This window comes from Oncorhynchus keta, chromosome 1 (genome assembly GCF_023373465.1).
Source record: "Oncorhynchus keta strain PuntledgeMale-10-30-2019 chromosome 1, Oket_V2, whole genome shotgun sequence".
In the NCBI taxonomy this organism is placed as follows: Eukaryota; Metazoa; Chordata; class Actinopteri; order Salmoniformes; family Salmonidae; genus Oncorhynchus; species Oncorhynchus keta.
In genome coordinates, this window is record NC_068421.1 from 44,184,607 (window position 1) to 44,201,241 (window position 16,635).

General features: G+C 42.5%; 2 protein-coding genes across 4 annotated transcripts in view; both read left to right on the forward strand.

Annotated features, from left to right (window-relative positions):
- LOC118386003 (gem-associated protein 7-like) overlaps positions 1–16,635 on the forward strand; it is a 147,970-nt gene that overhangs the window by 62,522 nt on the left and 68,813 nt on the right. The gene's annotated exons all lie outside the window — the stretch shown is intronic.
- The window catches only part of LOC118386008 (protein phosphatase 1 regulatory subunit 37), a 55,706-nt gene continuing 47,977 nt past the window's right edge, over positions 8,907–16,635 (forward strand). The window contains exons 1-2 of one of the 2 annotated variants that reach the window (XM_035773359.2): positions 8,907–9,237; positions 10,024–10,865. In XM_035773359.2, the coding sequence (XP_035629252.1) occupies positions 10,151–10,865 (715 nt within the window). In that variant the 5' untranslated portion in view covers positions 8,907–9,237; positions 10,024–10,150. Of the gene's footprint in view, positions 10,866–16,635 lie in introns of both variants that reach the window. The other variant, XM_035773368.2, reaches the window with a different exon arrangement.

The following is a 16,635-nucleotide window of genomic DNA, read 5'->3' on the forward strand; positions in this document are numbered from 1 at the left end:
TTGCCATGATGACAGCTTTGCACACTCTTGGCATTCTCTCAACCAGCTTCACAGGGTAGTCACCTGGAATGCATTTCAATTAACAGGTGTGCCTTGTTAAAAGTTCATTTGTGGAATTTCATTCCTTCTTAATGCGTTTGAGCCAATCAGTTGTGTTTTGACAAGGTAAGGTGGTATACAGAAGATAGCCCTATTTAGTAAAATATCAATGACATATTATGGCAAGAACAGTTCAAATAAGCAAAGACAAATGACAGTCCATCATTACTTTAAGACATGAAGGTCAGTCAATCCGGAACATTAAGAATTTTGAAAGTTTCTTCAAGTGCAATCACAAAAACCATCAAGCGCCATGATGAAACTGACTCTCATGAGGACCGCCACAGGAAAGGAAGGCGTTAAAGGAGTTACCTCTGCTGTAGAGGATACATTCATTAGAGTTAACTGCACCTAAAATTGCAGCCCAAACACATGCATCACAGAATTCAAGTAACAATCTCAACATCAACTGTTCAGAGGAGACTGTGAATCAGAAACATGAGCAATGGACATTAGACTGGTGGAAATCTGTCCTTTGGTCTGATGAGTCCAAATGTGAGATTTCTGGTTCCAACTGCTGTGTCTTTATGAGACGCAGAGTAGGTGAACGGATGATCTCCGCATGTGTGGTTCCCACCGTGAAGCATGGAAGAGGTGTGATGGTGTCGGGGTGCTTTGCTGGTGACACTGTCAGTGATTTATTTCAAATTCAAGGCACACTTAACCAGCATGGCTACCATTGCATTCTGCAGCGATATGCCACCCCATCTGGTTTGCGCTTAGTGGGACTATCATTTGTTTTTCAACAAGACAATGACCCAAAACACACCTCCAGGCTGTGTAAGGGCTCTTTGACCAAGGAGAGTGATGAAGTGCTACATCAGATGACCTGGCCTCCACAATCACCCAACCTCAACCCAATTGAGATGGTTTGTGATGAGTTGGACCGCAGAGTCAAGGAAAAGCAGGCAACAAGTGCTCAGCATATGTGGGAACTCCTTCAAGACTGTTGGAAAAGCATTCCAGGTAAAGCTGGTTGAGAGAATGCCAAGAGTGTGCAAAGCTGTCATCATGGCAAAGTGAGCCTACTTTGAAGAATCTCAAATATATTTGGATTTGTTTAACACTTTTTTTGGATACTTCACTATTCTTCTACAATGTAGAAAATAATAAAAATAAAGAAAAACCCTTGAATGAGAAGGTGTCTAAACTTTTGAGGTACTGTATTTCCTGCATCCTATTTAACTACTGTCCATACACAGCATCATATACATTGTCTTATGAGTATTCTTACCCCTCGACTTATTCCACATTTTGTTGTATTACAGCCTGAATTCAAAATGTATTCATTTGTATTTTTTTCTTACCCATCTAGACACAATACCCCATAACAACAAAGTGAAACATGTTTTAAGAAATGTTTGCAAATTTATTGAAATGAAATGAAATACAGTAATCCCATTTAGATATATTCACACCCATGAGTCAATACTTTGTAGAAGCACCTTTGGGTCGTCTTGGGTATGTCTGTATCAGTTTTGCGCATCTGGATTTGAGGATATTCCCCCATTCTTCCTTGCAGATTTTCTCAATGGGATTCAAGGCTGTGCTTTGGCTGGGCCCCTCAATGGCTTGCACATTTTTGTTCTGAAGCCATTCCAGCATTGCTTTGGCTGTATGCTCGGGGTCATTGTCCTGTTGAAAAGTAAATATTTTCCCCAGTCTAAGGTAGTTTTCACTCTGAAGCAGATTCTCAAGTATTTGCCCGTATTTGTCTCCAATCATTGTTCCCTCAATCTTTACCAGTCTCCCAGTCCCTGCTGCTGAAAAGTATCCCGGTTGGCCATGATGCTGCCACCATCATGGTTCCCGGTGGGGATGGTATTGGACGGTGATAGTCTGTGCATGGTTTTCTCCTGACATAGGGCTTTGCATTCAGTCCAAAGACTTAAATGGTTCTCTCATCATAACACAGACTATTTTGCCTTATGCCCTCAGAGTCTTTCAAGTGCCTTTTTACAAACTCCAGGCGTGCCATCATGTGCCTTTTTCTCAGGAGTGGCTTCCGTCTGGCCACTCTCCCATAAAGCCCAGATTGGTGAAGTGCTGTAAAGACTGTTCTCCAATGTATGTAGGTAATGTTGTCAGTCTGGTGTAGAATGATTGTTCTACTCAGTTATATCACCATCACCAGTTGGGTGTTCTGTGTGCAATGAGTTTTGAATATTTGTTTTATTTCCCGGTTCTTCCACACCATACTGACAAGGAACTCTGTATTTCTGTCAGAGTGGTCATTGGGTTGATTGGTCACCTCCCTGACCAAGGCCCTTCTTGCCCAGTTGTTCCTTTTGGTCAGATGGCCAGCTCTAGGCAGAGTCTGGGTAGTTTCATATTTTGTCCATTTCCCAGCAATGGAGACCATTGTTCTCTTGGAAACTTTCAACACTCTATAAATTGTTTTATAACCTTCCCCAGATATATGGCTCATCACAATTTTATCTTGGCGCTCTAAAGACAGTTCCTTGTCTCTACAGAGTTCCTTCTGCTCTAACATGCACTGTCAACTGTGGGACCTTATATAGACAGGTGTGTTTTTTCCTAAATCATAAACAAACAATTGAATTGGCCACAGGTGGACTCCAGTCAAGTTGAAGCGACATCTTAGGATGATCAAAATAAATTGGATGCACCTGAGCTCTGTTTGGAGTGTCATAACAAAGGGATGTGAAAACTTAGGTAAATGAGATATTTCTGTATTTCATTTGCAATAAATGTCCAACAATTTCTACAAACATGTTTTCACTTAGTCATTATGGGGTATTGTTTGTAGATGGGTAAGAAAGTCAGGCTGTAACACAACTAAATGTGAAGTAAGTTAAGGGGTAAGAAATCTTTCTGAAGACAATACAGTATATACTGCAAAAATATATAAATTCAACATGCAACAATTTCAAAGTTACTGAGTTACAGCTGATATAATGAAGTCAATCAATTGAAATAAATTAATTAGGCCATAATCTATGGATTTCACGACTGGGAATACAGATATAATGTTGTCTCAGCCTCCAGTATTTATGCTGCAGTAGTTTATGTGTCGGGGGGCTAGGGTCAGTTTGTTATATCTGGAGTACTTCTCCTGTCCTATTCGGTGTCCTGTGTGAATCTAAGTGTGCGTTCTCTAATTCTCTCCTTCTCTCTTTCTTTCTCTCTCTCGGAGGACCTGAGCCCTAGGACCATGCCCCAGGACTACCTGACATAATGACTCCTTGCTGTCCCCAGTCCACCTGGCCATGCTGCTGCTCCAGTTTCAACTGGCCTGGGCCCTAGGACCATGTCCCAGGACTACCTGACATGATGACTCCTTGCTGTCCCCAGTCCACCTGGCCATGCTGCTGCTCCAGTTTCAACTGTTCTGCCTTACTATTATTCGACCATGCTGGTCATTTATGAACATTTGAACATCTTGGCCATGTTCTGTTATAATCTCCACCCGGCACAGCCAGAAGAGGACGGGCCACCCCACATATGCTCTCTCTAATTCTCTCTTTCTTTCTCTCTCTCGGAGGACCTGAGCCCTAGGACCGTGCCCCAGGACTACCTGACATGATGACTCCTTGCTGTCCCCGGTCCACTTGACTGTGCTGCTGCTCCAGTTTCAACTGTTCTGCCTTGTTATTATTCGACAATGCTGGTCATTTATGAACATCTTGGCCATGTTCTGTTATAATCTCCACCCGGGACACAGCCAGAAGAGGACTGGCCACCCCACATAGCCTGGTTCCTCTCTGGGTTTCTTCCTAGGTTTTGGCCTTTCTAGGGAGTTTTTCCTAGCCACCGTGCTTCTACACCTGCATTGCTTGCTGTTTGGGGTTTTAGGCTGGGTTTCTGTACAGCACTTTGAGATATCAGCTGATGTACGAAGGGCTATATAAATAAATTTGATTTGATTTGATTTGATCGAAGAAATCGTTTTTTTTTAAGTAGAGGCGTGGATCAGAAAATCAATCAGTTTCTGGTGTGACCACCATTTGCCTCATGCAGTGCGACACATTTCCTTCGCAAAGTGTTGATCAGGCTGTTGATTGTGGCCTGTGGAATGTTGTCCCACTCCTTTTCAATGGCTGCGCGAAGTTGCTGGATATTGGTGGAAACTGAAACACGCTGTCATACACATTGATCCAGAACATCCCAAACATGCACAATAGGTGACCTGTCTGGTGAGTATGTAGCCCATCGAAGAACTGGGACATTTTCAGCTTCCAGGAATTGTGTACAGATCCTTGCGATATGGGGCTGTGCATTATCATGTTGAAACATGAGCTGATGGCATTGGATGAATGGCACAGAAATGGGCCTCAGGATCTCATCACGATATCTCTGTGCATTCAAATTGGCATCAATAAAATGCAATTGTGTTCATTGTCCGTAGCTTATGCCTGCCCATACCATAACCCCACCGCCACCATGGGGCACTCAGTTCACAACGCTGACATTAGCAAACCGCTTGCCCACACGTTGTCTGCGGTTGTGAGGCCGGTTAGAAGTACTGGCAAATTCTCTAAAACGATAATCTAGGCGGCTTATGGTAGAGAAGTTAACATTCTCTGGCAACAGCTCTGGTGGACATTCCTGCAGTCAGCATGCTAATTGCAGATTTCCTCAAAACTTGAGACATCTGTGGCATTTCGGTGTTCCTCAAGGTTCCGTTTTAGGACCACTATTGTTTTCACTATACATTTTACCTCTTGGGGATGTTATTCGAAAACATAATGTTAACTTTCACTGCTATGCGGATGACACACAGCTGTACATTTCAATGAAACATGGTGAAGCCCCAAAATTGCCCTCGCTAGAAGCATGTGTTTCAGACATAAGGAAGTGGATGGCTGCAAACTTTATACTATTAAACTCGGACAAAACAGAGATGCTTGTTCTAGGTCCCAAGAAACAAAGAGATCTTCTGTTGAATCTGACAATTACTCTTAATGGTTGTACAGTCGTCTCAAATAAAACTGTGAAGGACCTCGGCGTTACTCTGGACCCTGATCTCTCTTTTGAAGAACATATCAAGACCATTTCGAGGACAGCTTTTTTCCATCTACGTAATATTGCAAAAATCAGAAACTTTCTGTCCAAAAATGATGCAGAAAAATTAATCCATGCTTTTGTCACTTCTAGGTTAGACTACTGCAATGCTCTACTTTCCGGCTACCCGGATAAAGCCCTAAATAAACTTCAGTTAGTGCTAAATACGGCTGCTAGAATCCTGACTAGAACCAAAAAATTTGATCATATTACTCCAGTGATAGCCTCTCTACACTGGCTTCCTGTCAAAGCAAGGGCTGATTTTAAGGTTTTACTGCTAACCTAGAAAGCATTACATGGGCTTGCTCCTACCTATCTCTCTGATTTGGTCCTGCCGTACATACCTACACGTACGCTACGGTCACAAGACGCAGGCCTCCTAATTGTCCCTAGAATTTCTAAGCAAACAGCTGGAGGCAGGGCTTTCTCCTATAGAGCTCCATTTTTATGGAACGGTCTGCCTACCCATGTCAGAGAAGCAAACTCGGTCTCAACCTTTAAGTCTTTACTGAAGACTCATCTCTTCAGTGGGTCATATGATTGAGTGTAGTCTGGCCCAGGAGTGGGAAGGTGAACGGAAAGGCTCTGGAGCAACGAACCGCCCTTGCTGTCTCTGCCTGGCCGGTTCCCCTCTTTCCACGGGGATTCTCTGCCTCTAACCCTATTATAGGGGCTGAGTCACTGGCTTACTGGGGCTCTCTCATGCCGTCCCTGCAGGGGGTGCGTCACCTGAGTGGGTTGATTCACTGTTGTGGTCATCCTGTCTGGGTTGCCCCCCACACTTGGGCTGTGCCGTGGCGGAGATCTTTGTGGGCTATACTCAGCCTTGTCTCAGGATGGTAAGTTGGTGGTTGAAGATATCCCTCTAGTGGTGTGGGGGCTGTGCTTTGGCAAAGTGGGTATATCCTTCCTGTATGGCCCTGTCCGGGGGTGTCCTCGGATGGGGCCACAGTGTCTCCTGTCCCCTCCTGTCTCAGCCTCCAGTATTTATGCTGCAGTAGTTTTTATGCTGCAGTAGTTTGTGTCGGGGGGATTGTGGTGTGTGACAAAACTGACATTTTAGAGTGGCATTTTAGTGTCCCCAGCACAAGGTGCACCTGTGTAATGATTGTGCTGTTTAATCAACTTCTTGATATGCCACACCTGTCAGGTGGATGGATTATTTTATCAAATGAGAAATGCTCACTAACAGCGATGTAATCAAATTTGTGCACAGAATTTGAGAGAAATAAGCTTTTTGTGCATATTAAACATTTCCGTGATATTTGATTTCAGCTCATGAAATATGGGATCAACACTTTACAAGTTGTGTTTATATTTTTGTTCGGTGTATATTTATATTCCCGGACTATGACATTGCTCGTTCTGATATTTCTTCATTTTTGCTTTTGGGATTTGTGTGTATTGTTTTGTATTATTATGTATTACTGCACTGTTGGAGCTAGAAACATAAGCATTGTGACACCTTGTGACCAAAGGTATGTGGACATCTGCTCGTCGAATATCTCATTACAAAATCATGGGCATCATTATGGGGTTTGTACCCCCTTCACTGTAATAACAGCCTCCACTCTTCTGTGAAGGCCTTCAACTAGATGTTGGAACATTGCTTCAGGAACTTGCTTCCATTCAGCCACAAGAGAATTAGTGAGGTTGGGCACTGTTCGACAATTAGGCCTGGCTCGCAGTCGGCATTCAAATTCATCCCAAAGGTGTTTGATGGGGTTGAGGCCAGGGCTCTGTGCATGCCAGTCAAGTTTTTCCACACCGATCCTGACAAAACACTTCTGCATGGACCTCGCTTTGTGCACGGTGGCATTGTCATGCTGAAACAGGAAAGGGCCTTCCCCAAACTGTTGCCACAATGTTGGAGACACAGAATCGTCTAGAATGTAATTGTATGATGTAGCATTAAGATTTCCCTTCACGGGTATTAAGGGGCCTAGCCCGAACCATGAAAAACAGCCCAGACCATTATTCCTCTTCCACCACACTTTACAGTTGGCACTATGCATTGGGGGCAGGTAGCGTTCTCTTAGCATCCGCCAAACCAAGACTCGTCCGTCAGACTGACAGATGGTGTTTCTACTGCTCCAGAGTTCAATGGCGGCGAGCTTTACACCACTCCAGCCGACGCTTGGCATTGTGCATGTTGATCTTAGGCTTATGTGCTGCTGCTCAGCCATGGAAACCCATTTCATGAAGCTCCTAACAAACAGGTATTGTGCTGACGTTGCTTCCAGAGGCAGTTTGGAACGTGGTAGTGAGTGTTGCAACTGACAGCTGATTTTTACGTGCTACCTGCTTCAGCACTCTGCTGTTCTGTTCTGTGAGCTTGTGTGGCCTACCACTTCGCGGCTGAACCGTTGTTTCTCCATTCTTGATACACAGGGGAAACTGTTGAGCGTGAAAAACCCAGGAGTGTTGCAGTTCTTGACACAAACCAATGTGCCTGGCACCTACTACCATACCCCCTTCAAAGGCACTTACATGTTTTGTCATGCCCATTCACAGACTGAATGGTACACACACACAATCCATATCTCAATTGTCTCATGGCTTAAAATAATTCTTTAACCCATCTCCTCCCCTTCCCTTGCAGGTGTCCTTAATGTTTTGTATACTCAGTGTATATTTTAGTAAACACTACAGACATGAAAAATAATGTTTGATTCAGTATTCTTATTAAGTGCATAAAGAACTGATCACACAAAGAACACCTGGAAGGCGATTTGGCATTAGTTGTATTTTTTTCCCAAGTCTGTCATTTCATTCTGTTCAAATAATACTGTCATAAGGACACTGTAAGTGTGACCCAACAATCTAATCAATGAATTATTGTCCCAGAGAATTAGGAATTAGACTAGTAATTTAATAGGATATCTATGGACTGTCTTTCCTTGGGGGGAGATCAACAATTGACCCATTGTTCTGCCCATCCCAGTGTTCTATTGATTCAATCACTGGTAGGTCTATTCAGAGTTCACCAACACTGCCATCTGAGTCTGTATGCAATGAGATGAATTGGGATCCGTAGGCGATGGAACTGTAAACAAAATTGTTTCTCAAATCAAATCAGTTCAAGTATCACTGTGTTGTCACCCTTGGTGGTACATGATGCAAAAAATAGGATATTTTCAAAGTTAGTTATCATAATTACAGTATTGTCATCATCATTGTGTACAGTTGTGTGGTGGTCACTATTGCCACAAAGTCATAAGCCCTGCCTATTTCTACAATTGCTCTATTATTTTCTACGACATAGACCATTTTGACGTTGTGGCTGTGTTATCTAGTGGAACCCCAGTTTTACGTTGTGGCTGTGCTATCTAGTGGAAACCCAGTTTTGTCCACATGTTACAATTTGATAAGTTTGACTACAAGGGCCAAGGGGCGAGAATTTGTGAATGTGCATCACACTTTCTTGTCAGAGATAGCACATATTTGTAACACCTATTGCGACAATAATTATCTTTGTTTCAACTGACTGTATGTTTTAGGCGAAAGCGCTTACACCAAATGATCACGTAGCATCGTAATCATTCTCAGCAACATTTTATAACGCTGCAAATAAAAATAGATGATATGAATAAGAAGTGTTCTATGTCAAACATATTAGCGATGTTGGAAGCGTATTGCATTTCTATTGGCAGCGTTCTGCTACGTTGCGTCCACTGAACATGCCCCTGGGCGTCACTAGTTGCCACAAAGCAATAAACCACGCCCATTTCTACAATTTCTCTTCAAGTCTGATTGGCATGCTTTATACATAACCATATTAAATTAAGACCAATATCGACTTTGTGGCTGTGGTAACTAGTGAACCTCCCCATGCCCACGGATTTTCGATGACGTAGAGACAACAAACAGTTGTTGGACTTGAGTAAGCTAATGCTAGCTAGCACACGGACGAGGAGATAAAACAGCATATTTGCATTCAAGCACTTCTCGGGCGAACGTCAATAAACGGCACGTCTTTGTTTTACAGTAACAATCGAAAAGGAGAGTATTGCTCTACAGTTAAATCATTTTGGGCACGAACTAAAACATGCTCCGGACTATGACGCTTGTTTTTTCCTTGCCTATTCGGGGATTGCGATGCGAGGTGCTCCGGTGAGAGACATTAGAAAATCATTTTTAATGTTTTTTTTTTAATAGAATGATAAACTCGAAAACAAAGCATTTGGGTCTAGCGAAAGGTGCATACAACTAAATTGTTCTAGATGTCATTGTTGGGTAACTACTTTAGCTAGGTAGCTAGTTTGCTTAATGCACAATGCATAGTATTTTGCTAACGTAATGGAGGCACCGTGAGCGAATTGTACAGTTTTAGCTAGTTAGCCAGGTAACGTTAGCTGGTCACTCAATATATAGTTAGAACGTTAGCTAGCTTCCACATCCACTTTTAGAGCGCGCTGACGAACAAAATACAGAATACTTTAACTAAAAACGGCTATCTATGCACTTCATTATCTATCGTGGTTACCTAGCATTAAATTAGCTAGCTAAAGAAGTATAAACTAGATTGAGACTAGCTACTGTCGCAGGAGAATACGTTATTTCTCGGTTAGGATTTGTTTGTCACAGTCGTTTGACACACGGTGTGTTGCCTTTAGGTCTTGATAATTTGACAACTATTTACAGTTGCTGGACATGGGATATGGTCGATTTATCAAAGGTTTTCTGAATTTCAGGCTATAAATATTCTGAATTGCAGGAACGCATCACGTATCAAACCAGTCAATAAATTATATATTGAAATAGTTGTGCATGTGAGCACAAATAGCTGTTTTGTCAACCAATTACTTTTAACACTCAGAACGCACTTTATATTGTCGTTGTTGTCAAAACAAAGTTGTAAACATTCTCGATGAAAGTACTTATTTTACAAATTGTTAGCTATTTTAGGGACGAAGACCAGCATTCAAAGGCTAGACTGAAATCAACCTTGTGTCAAGTGCAGAGTTCTCGAATCCCGTCAAATTGCTAGATCAATTGCCAACACTACCTTCCTGGAAATGAAAATATGAATATCGAGGAGCAAGCTCTAGATTTGTGCAATGTCAAAATGAAGAGTAATGTCGATGACAATACTACCAATAACTCGGAAGAGATCATACCCCGGATTTCGGAACTGATGGATGGAGACTTGTGCAAACAAGGCATTGGCACCGAGGTCGACGACACGTCCTCTCTAGCCAGGCTCACTGACAACCTGCGGGGGGAGGACAACCACCGGTCAAAAGAGACACTAGAAATCGACGAAGTGAACGGGAATAAGAACAACAGCGTCCCAAATACCCCTGCAATTGTCAGTTCTGACTTTGCCATTTCTAATGACGACCAAGAGGAGAGTATCAAGGATACAACACCATCGGCCCTCATGTTTGCTATTGAGGAAGGCGATGATGGTGGGGATATGGACATTAGTGTGGATTTGAGCCTGGATGAAAGTGGCATGTTGGAGTCAGAACCTACGGACCAGGGACCATCCCTAGCAGAGGAAACATTCTCAAGCGGTATCAATCCAGATTCATCTACCCCAGATGTTGTCACGGACAAGGAACCTAATAAACCCTCAGAACAGGAGGACTCGCCACCTGTCATTGCCACAGGAGAGGCCCTCTCTCCAGCCCTGGATGAGGGGGGTGATAAACACAAAAATGGCAAGAGGGTGACTTTTCCTTCAGATGAGGATATTGTCTCTGGAGCAGTGGAGCCCAAGGACCCTTGGAGACATGGTAATTTCTCACTCAATTTTCTAAGCATTATTTGCTGATGTGACCCTTTCATATATTTTTAGGCCTTGTTTATATGGTGTCCTTAGCCTTGCTGGGGATGCCACACAGTGTAGACTGGCGATCTACACTGACTGGCAGAGGGACACTGTCACGGAGTACCTTTCTGTTGTCCCGGCCCTAATAGAGGGTTGTTGCAACTCACCAGACTTTGCGCCTTTACTGTTGGATTGTAGGGTAGTCGCAAATTTTACTTATTGATGAAACCACTTGTAAATGTTAGAAACAAACAGCATTATGTTGTTACCTAGAGGTCCCCCCCCCAAAAATGTGCAATCTATAGCACCCACAAATTGACAAAGTAGGCTTTTATAGGGCCATAGAGTTTAGTCATGAAATATCTGGTCTCGTAGTATCGCTATATTGATAGTGAATCCTATTGGATTGTTTCATTCGGTCTTGCTTGTCTGCCTTCCATGGTGACCATTGGGCCCATGTGTTCACACCGTTATACATTTCATATCGATTTCATCCCCAGGCAATACCTAGGCCCTATATACATTTGTCAGACCCCCTTGTAAAAATGAAGAATTGAATCATCTTACACAAATGTCTTGACACATCAGAATACAAGGTGGGGACCAAAGCTAGTTCAACACCCAGGTCACTTATTTTTTGTCACTGATGTCTTCAGGACTAAAAAGCCCACTAGTTGGCGTCATCCCTTTTTTCTTTCTTATACATTTGATAATGGTTCCACATGAGTTACTTAATTTTGAGCTGGTGGAGAAAGTTCCCTTAGGCGTGTCTGTGTGTCTTAGTCGTCAACCAGACCAGGCACTCCTTAAAGGTAAGCCATTTTAGTAGTGGGCAGTGTTTATTTAGTGAAAACATCTCAGTATTAGCCTATGTTGTTGTATGTGGCTTATAGTGATATTCCTTACATCTGCTATGGGGGTAGAGGTGTATTAATTCTGAATGGACAATTTGTTTTTCAGTTTTGTTTCCGTTTTGCATACAGAACAAATCATGTAGGACTCCCAGTCAAGTATTTGTATGCCTGTGGGTTTATTCTTTTAAAGATTCTGCAGTTTCTCTTTATTGAACATTCCCTGTAGGCACCCCAAGCACTTGCACACTAGGTTTATTTAACGTAGGAGGGTCGGGTGGGGAGGTTTCAGGTATTGCAAAAAATCAGCAAGGTTGACATGCATGTTCAATTGAATTGAAATTGTATGGATAACGTCATAGTACTATAACACCAAAACAAACCTACTCAGACAGTCATGTCCAATGAGTGTCAAGTGGACATTTACCATGTCACTAACTCAACACAGTTCAATTTGTTTTACGTTAGTTCCTAGATAGGAGAACATGACTAGAAATACCCTAATTTGTGCAATTTGATTTCACTTCTAAACAGGAATTCGTTCGGTGAGTTCATTCTTGGGTAACATTCACGGCGAATGCAAACGTCCAAATGGGCAAGTGAAAATTAAACTTAATCAGGTCGCAGGCGACGTCTCTCCCCGTTACATCATGGGGTTCCTGAGTTTACAGCCATGGTCGACAAGAAGTTATCAGTTTATTTAAGTTTCAAAGGTCCAGTGGCTGGAGAGGGAGGGTGCCAGGGATATCACATGATTCAAGATAACGTTCTGCCATCAAGGGTAGCGATATGACTTATCTTGATCAGTGAGTGCATTCCTGTATTTCTATCAATACAATATTATCGGTCATGTCAGTTACTCTGCCGACTGTAAAAATTACTAAATGGTAGTAGGGCTGGGGGATAAGGACAAAAGATCATATCACAATATCGTTGACATTTATGATGGTATTTGACGCTTTTTTAATAATATAAGTTCTAAATATGCTTTGAGTAGTTCATGACTCTAGGGTGGCAGCACATACATTCTAAGTGATTTCAATGGGTCTTTCTCCATTTTTATACTGTTCAATCAAACATGAAACAAAAAACGTTGTCAGCATTTTCATCAATTTCTGTGTTTCCTGCAGTTTTAGTATCATTTCCACACTGCCACACAGCATGAAATGTAAGGCCCAGTTAATTGGTGAACTGTTGGAATCATGGAAATATAATGATTATTCTAATTCTATAGTTGGAGTAGAGTGGTCAGCACCTTGAATACATTATTGTTTGACAATTAATTAATAAACCAGGGATGAATTATTGACCGGAACCAAAGTGTTTGTCAGTGTTTCCAGGTGAACCTAATTAGATGTTACATTACATGTTTTCTTTCTTCATGTAGCTAGCTAGCCAACATATTAATGTTTCGCCTATTACTCTGTAATGATAAGATAGCATTGCACAAACATGCTTATCTAGGCCGACACCAGCACTGGTACCAGGCAGTATTAGTTAGCTGTGTTTGCTCTGACCCTTGGTTCCTTTAGCAAGCTAGCTAGCCAGCCAACTAACTAGTGATTAGCATTAGCGGCTAACACAAATTATTTCAGCAACACCTTGCTAAGAAAAGACAAACTAGCAGATAGTTTATAGAGAGTAAGATACACTATTAGTTTGTGTATAGAACGCTTGTAGAAAGCAGCATGTCACCAACATTGATGCATCCATCTGACCATGCAAAGTGAACGACAAGAACGTGCCCGTGACTCTGTGGTCGAGCAACTGCTCTCTCCTTGAGTGACGGGGCAGGGCTTGGTGGGGTTAGCGGCATGCAGGGAAGGAGGAGATTACTTAAGTAGCAAATAAACTATAAAAAACTGACATTGAATACACCTGAGTTTCATATCACATTTAAAAAAACAAACTAATTTTGAAATGCAGTTATAGATAAAGTAAAATCTCAAACAAGTCCGTGCATCAATACCAGTATATAGTCAAATACGGTATACCGCCCAGCCCTAAATGGTAGATAAAACTCAGGCCAATGTTAAATGGCTTTAATCATGATGATAACCCATTTATTGTTAAATTAATCAGTCATGCTGTTGAAGGGTTCTGCAGAAGAATGAGTGATGTTGTATATTGCTGTTTTACTCCCTCGACACGTTCATTATTTCGATTTTCACCATCTGAAACATCCAGATCTAGACATCCTAGGAAGTTTGAGCCATAGGCCTAGTATTCGTAACAAGCCGGCAGTGTGCTCAATCCCCATCCGGTACCCTTGTCTGTCTTTGTCTTTCCATCCTCTTCACTGCTATTTCATGAAGGAGTAGGCCTAGCCTGGATCTCTCTCTCTCTCGTTGTCCTGATTTTAGCAGTCTTTCCCAGGGTGATGTTCACTCATGGAGAAGAAGTGTGTCTAAGCGGGTGTGATAGGCAGTGACTGAACTGAGGCCCAGTAAATGAAATATATCTCCATCCCCGCCCCCAATCCTCTTCATGGTTCACTTGAACTCATCATCGCCACAATGGATCCGGCCTGGATACTTCCTTGACTCGCTGGCCTAGGATCAGCTCTTCACAGCCCAAATCTCATCTTAGCCATCAAGAGGAACAAAACTGGCCTCAAACAGGTGCTTGGTGCTGCTGCTCTCCACCAGACCCAGCAATGGGATGCTACTCAGTATTAGACTAAACTGTAGGCTGTTATTTCCATAATGGTGTAGGCCTAGTTGTGATCGTAGCTACAAGTCATGCAATTATGTAGCCTTTCCTTGTTGTCTTACACGCTGACATTTTCAGAATGGTCACAGTTTTCATGGCCATTAGGGTAACACTCACGATTGTCTGTTAAGTTTCTGCGGCCCGTCGCTAGTTCAAAGCATTGACGATGTGGATAGATCACTATGCAGTTTGCCACTGAAGTACAGATCCACTCAGCATTGTAGAGCCTTGATAACATTAAAGGTGAATTTTAGTCTGAACAAATTGATCGATGACTCTGCTCCCTACATGGTGTTTGTTTGTCGCCCTGCAGTGAGATTGTACAAGGAATCCTATAGCCTCTTTGTTTTGTAGAACTTGTCCCTTCCCTTCAGTCCTGGCTGGGCACATGTTGCATAATTTCCTCAGATTCCTGAGCTTCCCAGCATGACTCTTAGCCGCTTTGCTTCCTCTCCTCCCTCATTATTCCCCCTCTCCTTCCCTCTTTCATTCTTCCCCTTTCACCCTCTCATCCAACCTTTCTCCTTCTCTCGGGCTTACATGGGAAACTCATGTGCCGACTCCTTACGTCAGTGGTTCCCAACCTTTTTTCGGTTACTGTACCGTCAACTGAATTTTGCTCTGCCCGGAGTACCTCGGAAGTACCCCCCCATGTGCATTTTTCCAGTAAGCCTACGGGCTCATTAATATTCTTAACTACACCCTGTGGATATGCCAAGTACCCCCAGCGGTCATAGTAAGGGAACCACTGCCTTACATTATGCAAGAAGCATGTGGGCTGTCGTTGCTTTTCTATTGACATATTACATACCCAAATTAGATTAGTTGACAACTGTAAATATTTGGGTTTTGTAAACAAGTAAGAGTTATCTCCAATTTTATTTTTTGTCAATTTCTTATCTAAGCTATACTGCATTTTGTTATGAATATAAGTGAAAGCATTTTTCCATTGATAAAATAATATGTAGAAAGCTGCATAGCCTACATGTGATCTCATGTCAACACAAAGGCCCACTTGGAAATTGGCACCAGTAATGATGTACCTTTGGACCTTAGAGGCTTAACTCTTGGTTGTTTAGCCTAGGCCAACACCTTTTCTTGGCTGCAGTTTTGTAGTGTGCTGTGTCTGTCCTTCTCTGCCCCTGTAGTTTGGGGTCATGACATGAACCCTGCCCTTTTAACTGTGTGTCTGTCTGAACTTCAGTCATGGACCTTGGGACTGCAGTCAGAGGCCACCATTTTGACCAGTGTGTTTACAGGGGGGAGCTGCTCTGCTCCACTTCACTTATGAAAACAACATGCCTCTAGGAGTTTGTGGTTTTTAGAATGACAACCTTGTTTTTGTTCTAAAAACTGTTCTTCAGCCTCCTCCGTCCTTCATTATTTTTCTCTTTTGGAAACTGTAGGCTATTGAAGCACAGTTTTTGCCTGAGGGATGGCTAGCTTCCCACATAAAACACCTATCACCCCTCTTATCTGTTTTAAACAGGGCTGGCTGACGCTCATCACAAAATGCCTGATTACTTATAAATAGACAGGCCTGGTGGAGAGCCAGTTCAGTCATACTGTTTTTAGACCATGATATTACAATCCTTCTTTGCCTAACAATGCCTCAGCTACTGTGTTGCTGTTCAGTGGCATCACAGTTACAGTAAGGCTGTCTTGAAATTGAAGTGTTTTTTTTTTTTAAATGAACCTTTTATTTAACTAGGCAAGGCAGATAAGAACATATTCTTATCTACAATGATGGCCTAGCAACAGTGGGTGAACTGCATTCAGGGGCGGAACGACAGATTTGTACCTTGTCAGCTTGGTGATTCGATCTAGCAACCTTGCGGTTACTACTTGCCGCCACAATTAATGACAGATTAACATGTCACTAAGATGGACGAAAATATTTATCTTGCTTCCTCAGGAGTAGATGGCCCTTATGACCTGTTATGATGACATGTTAATTCACTTATAGCAGATGTTAACCAATTAAATTGGTGTAAAATGCAACTGTGCCTGCATCTAAAGGTGAAATCGCTCCACTTGGGCAGTGAGAGAGAGAAATTTCCCCTGTGTTACCGGAGAGGCTAAGTGCCCTCTGTTAATTATTGACAAGCAGGCTAGCTCTAAATTAGCGTTGTTTCATAATCACGTTTCATGTGGTTCTGGGCACTTGATTCC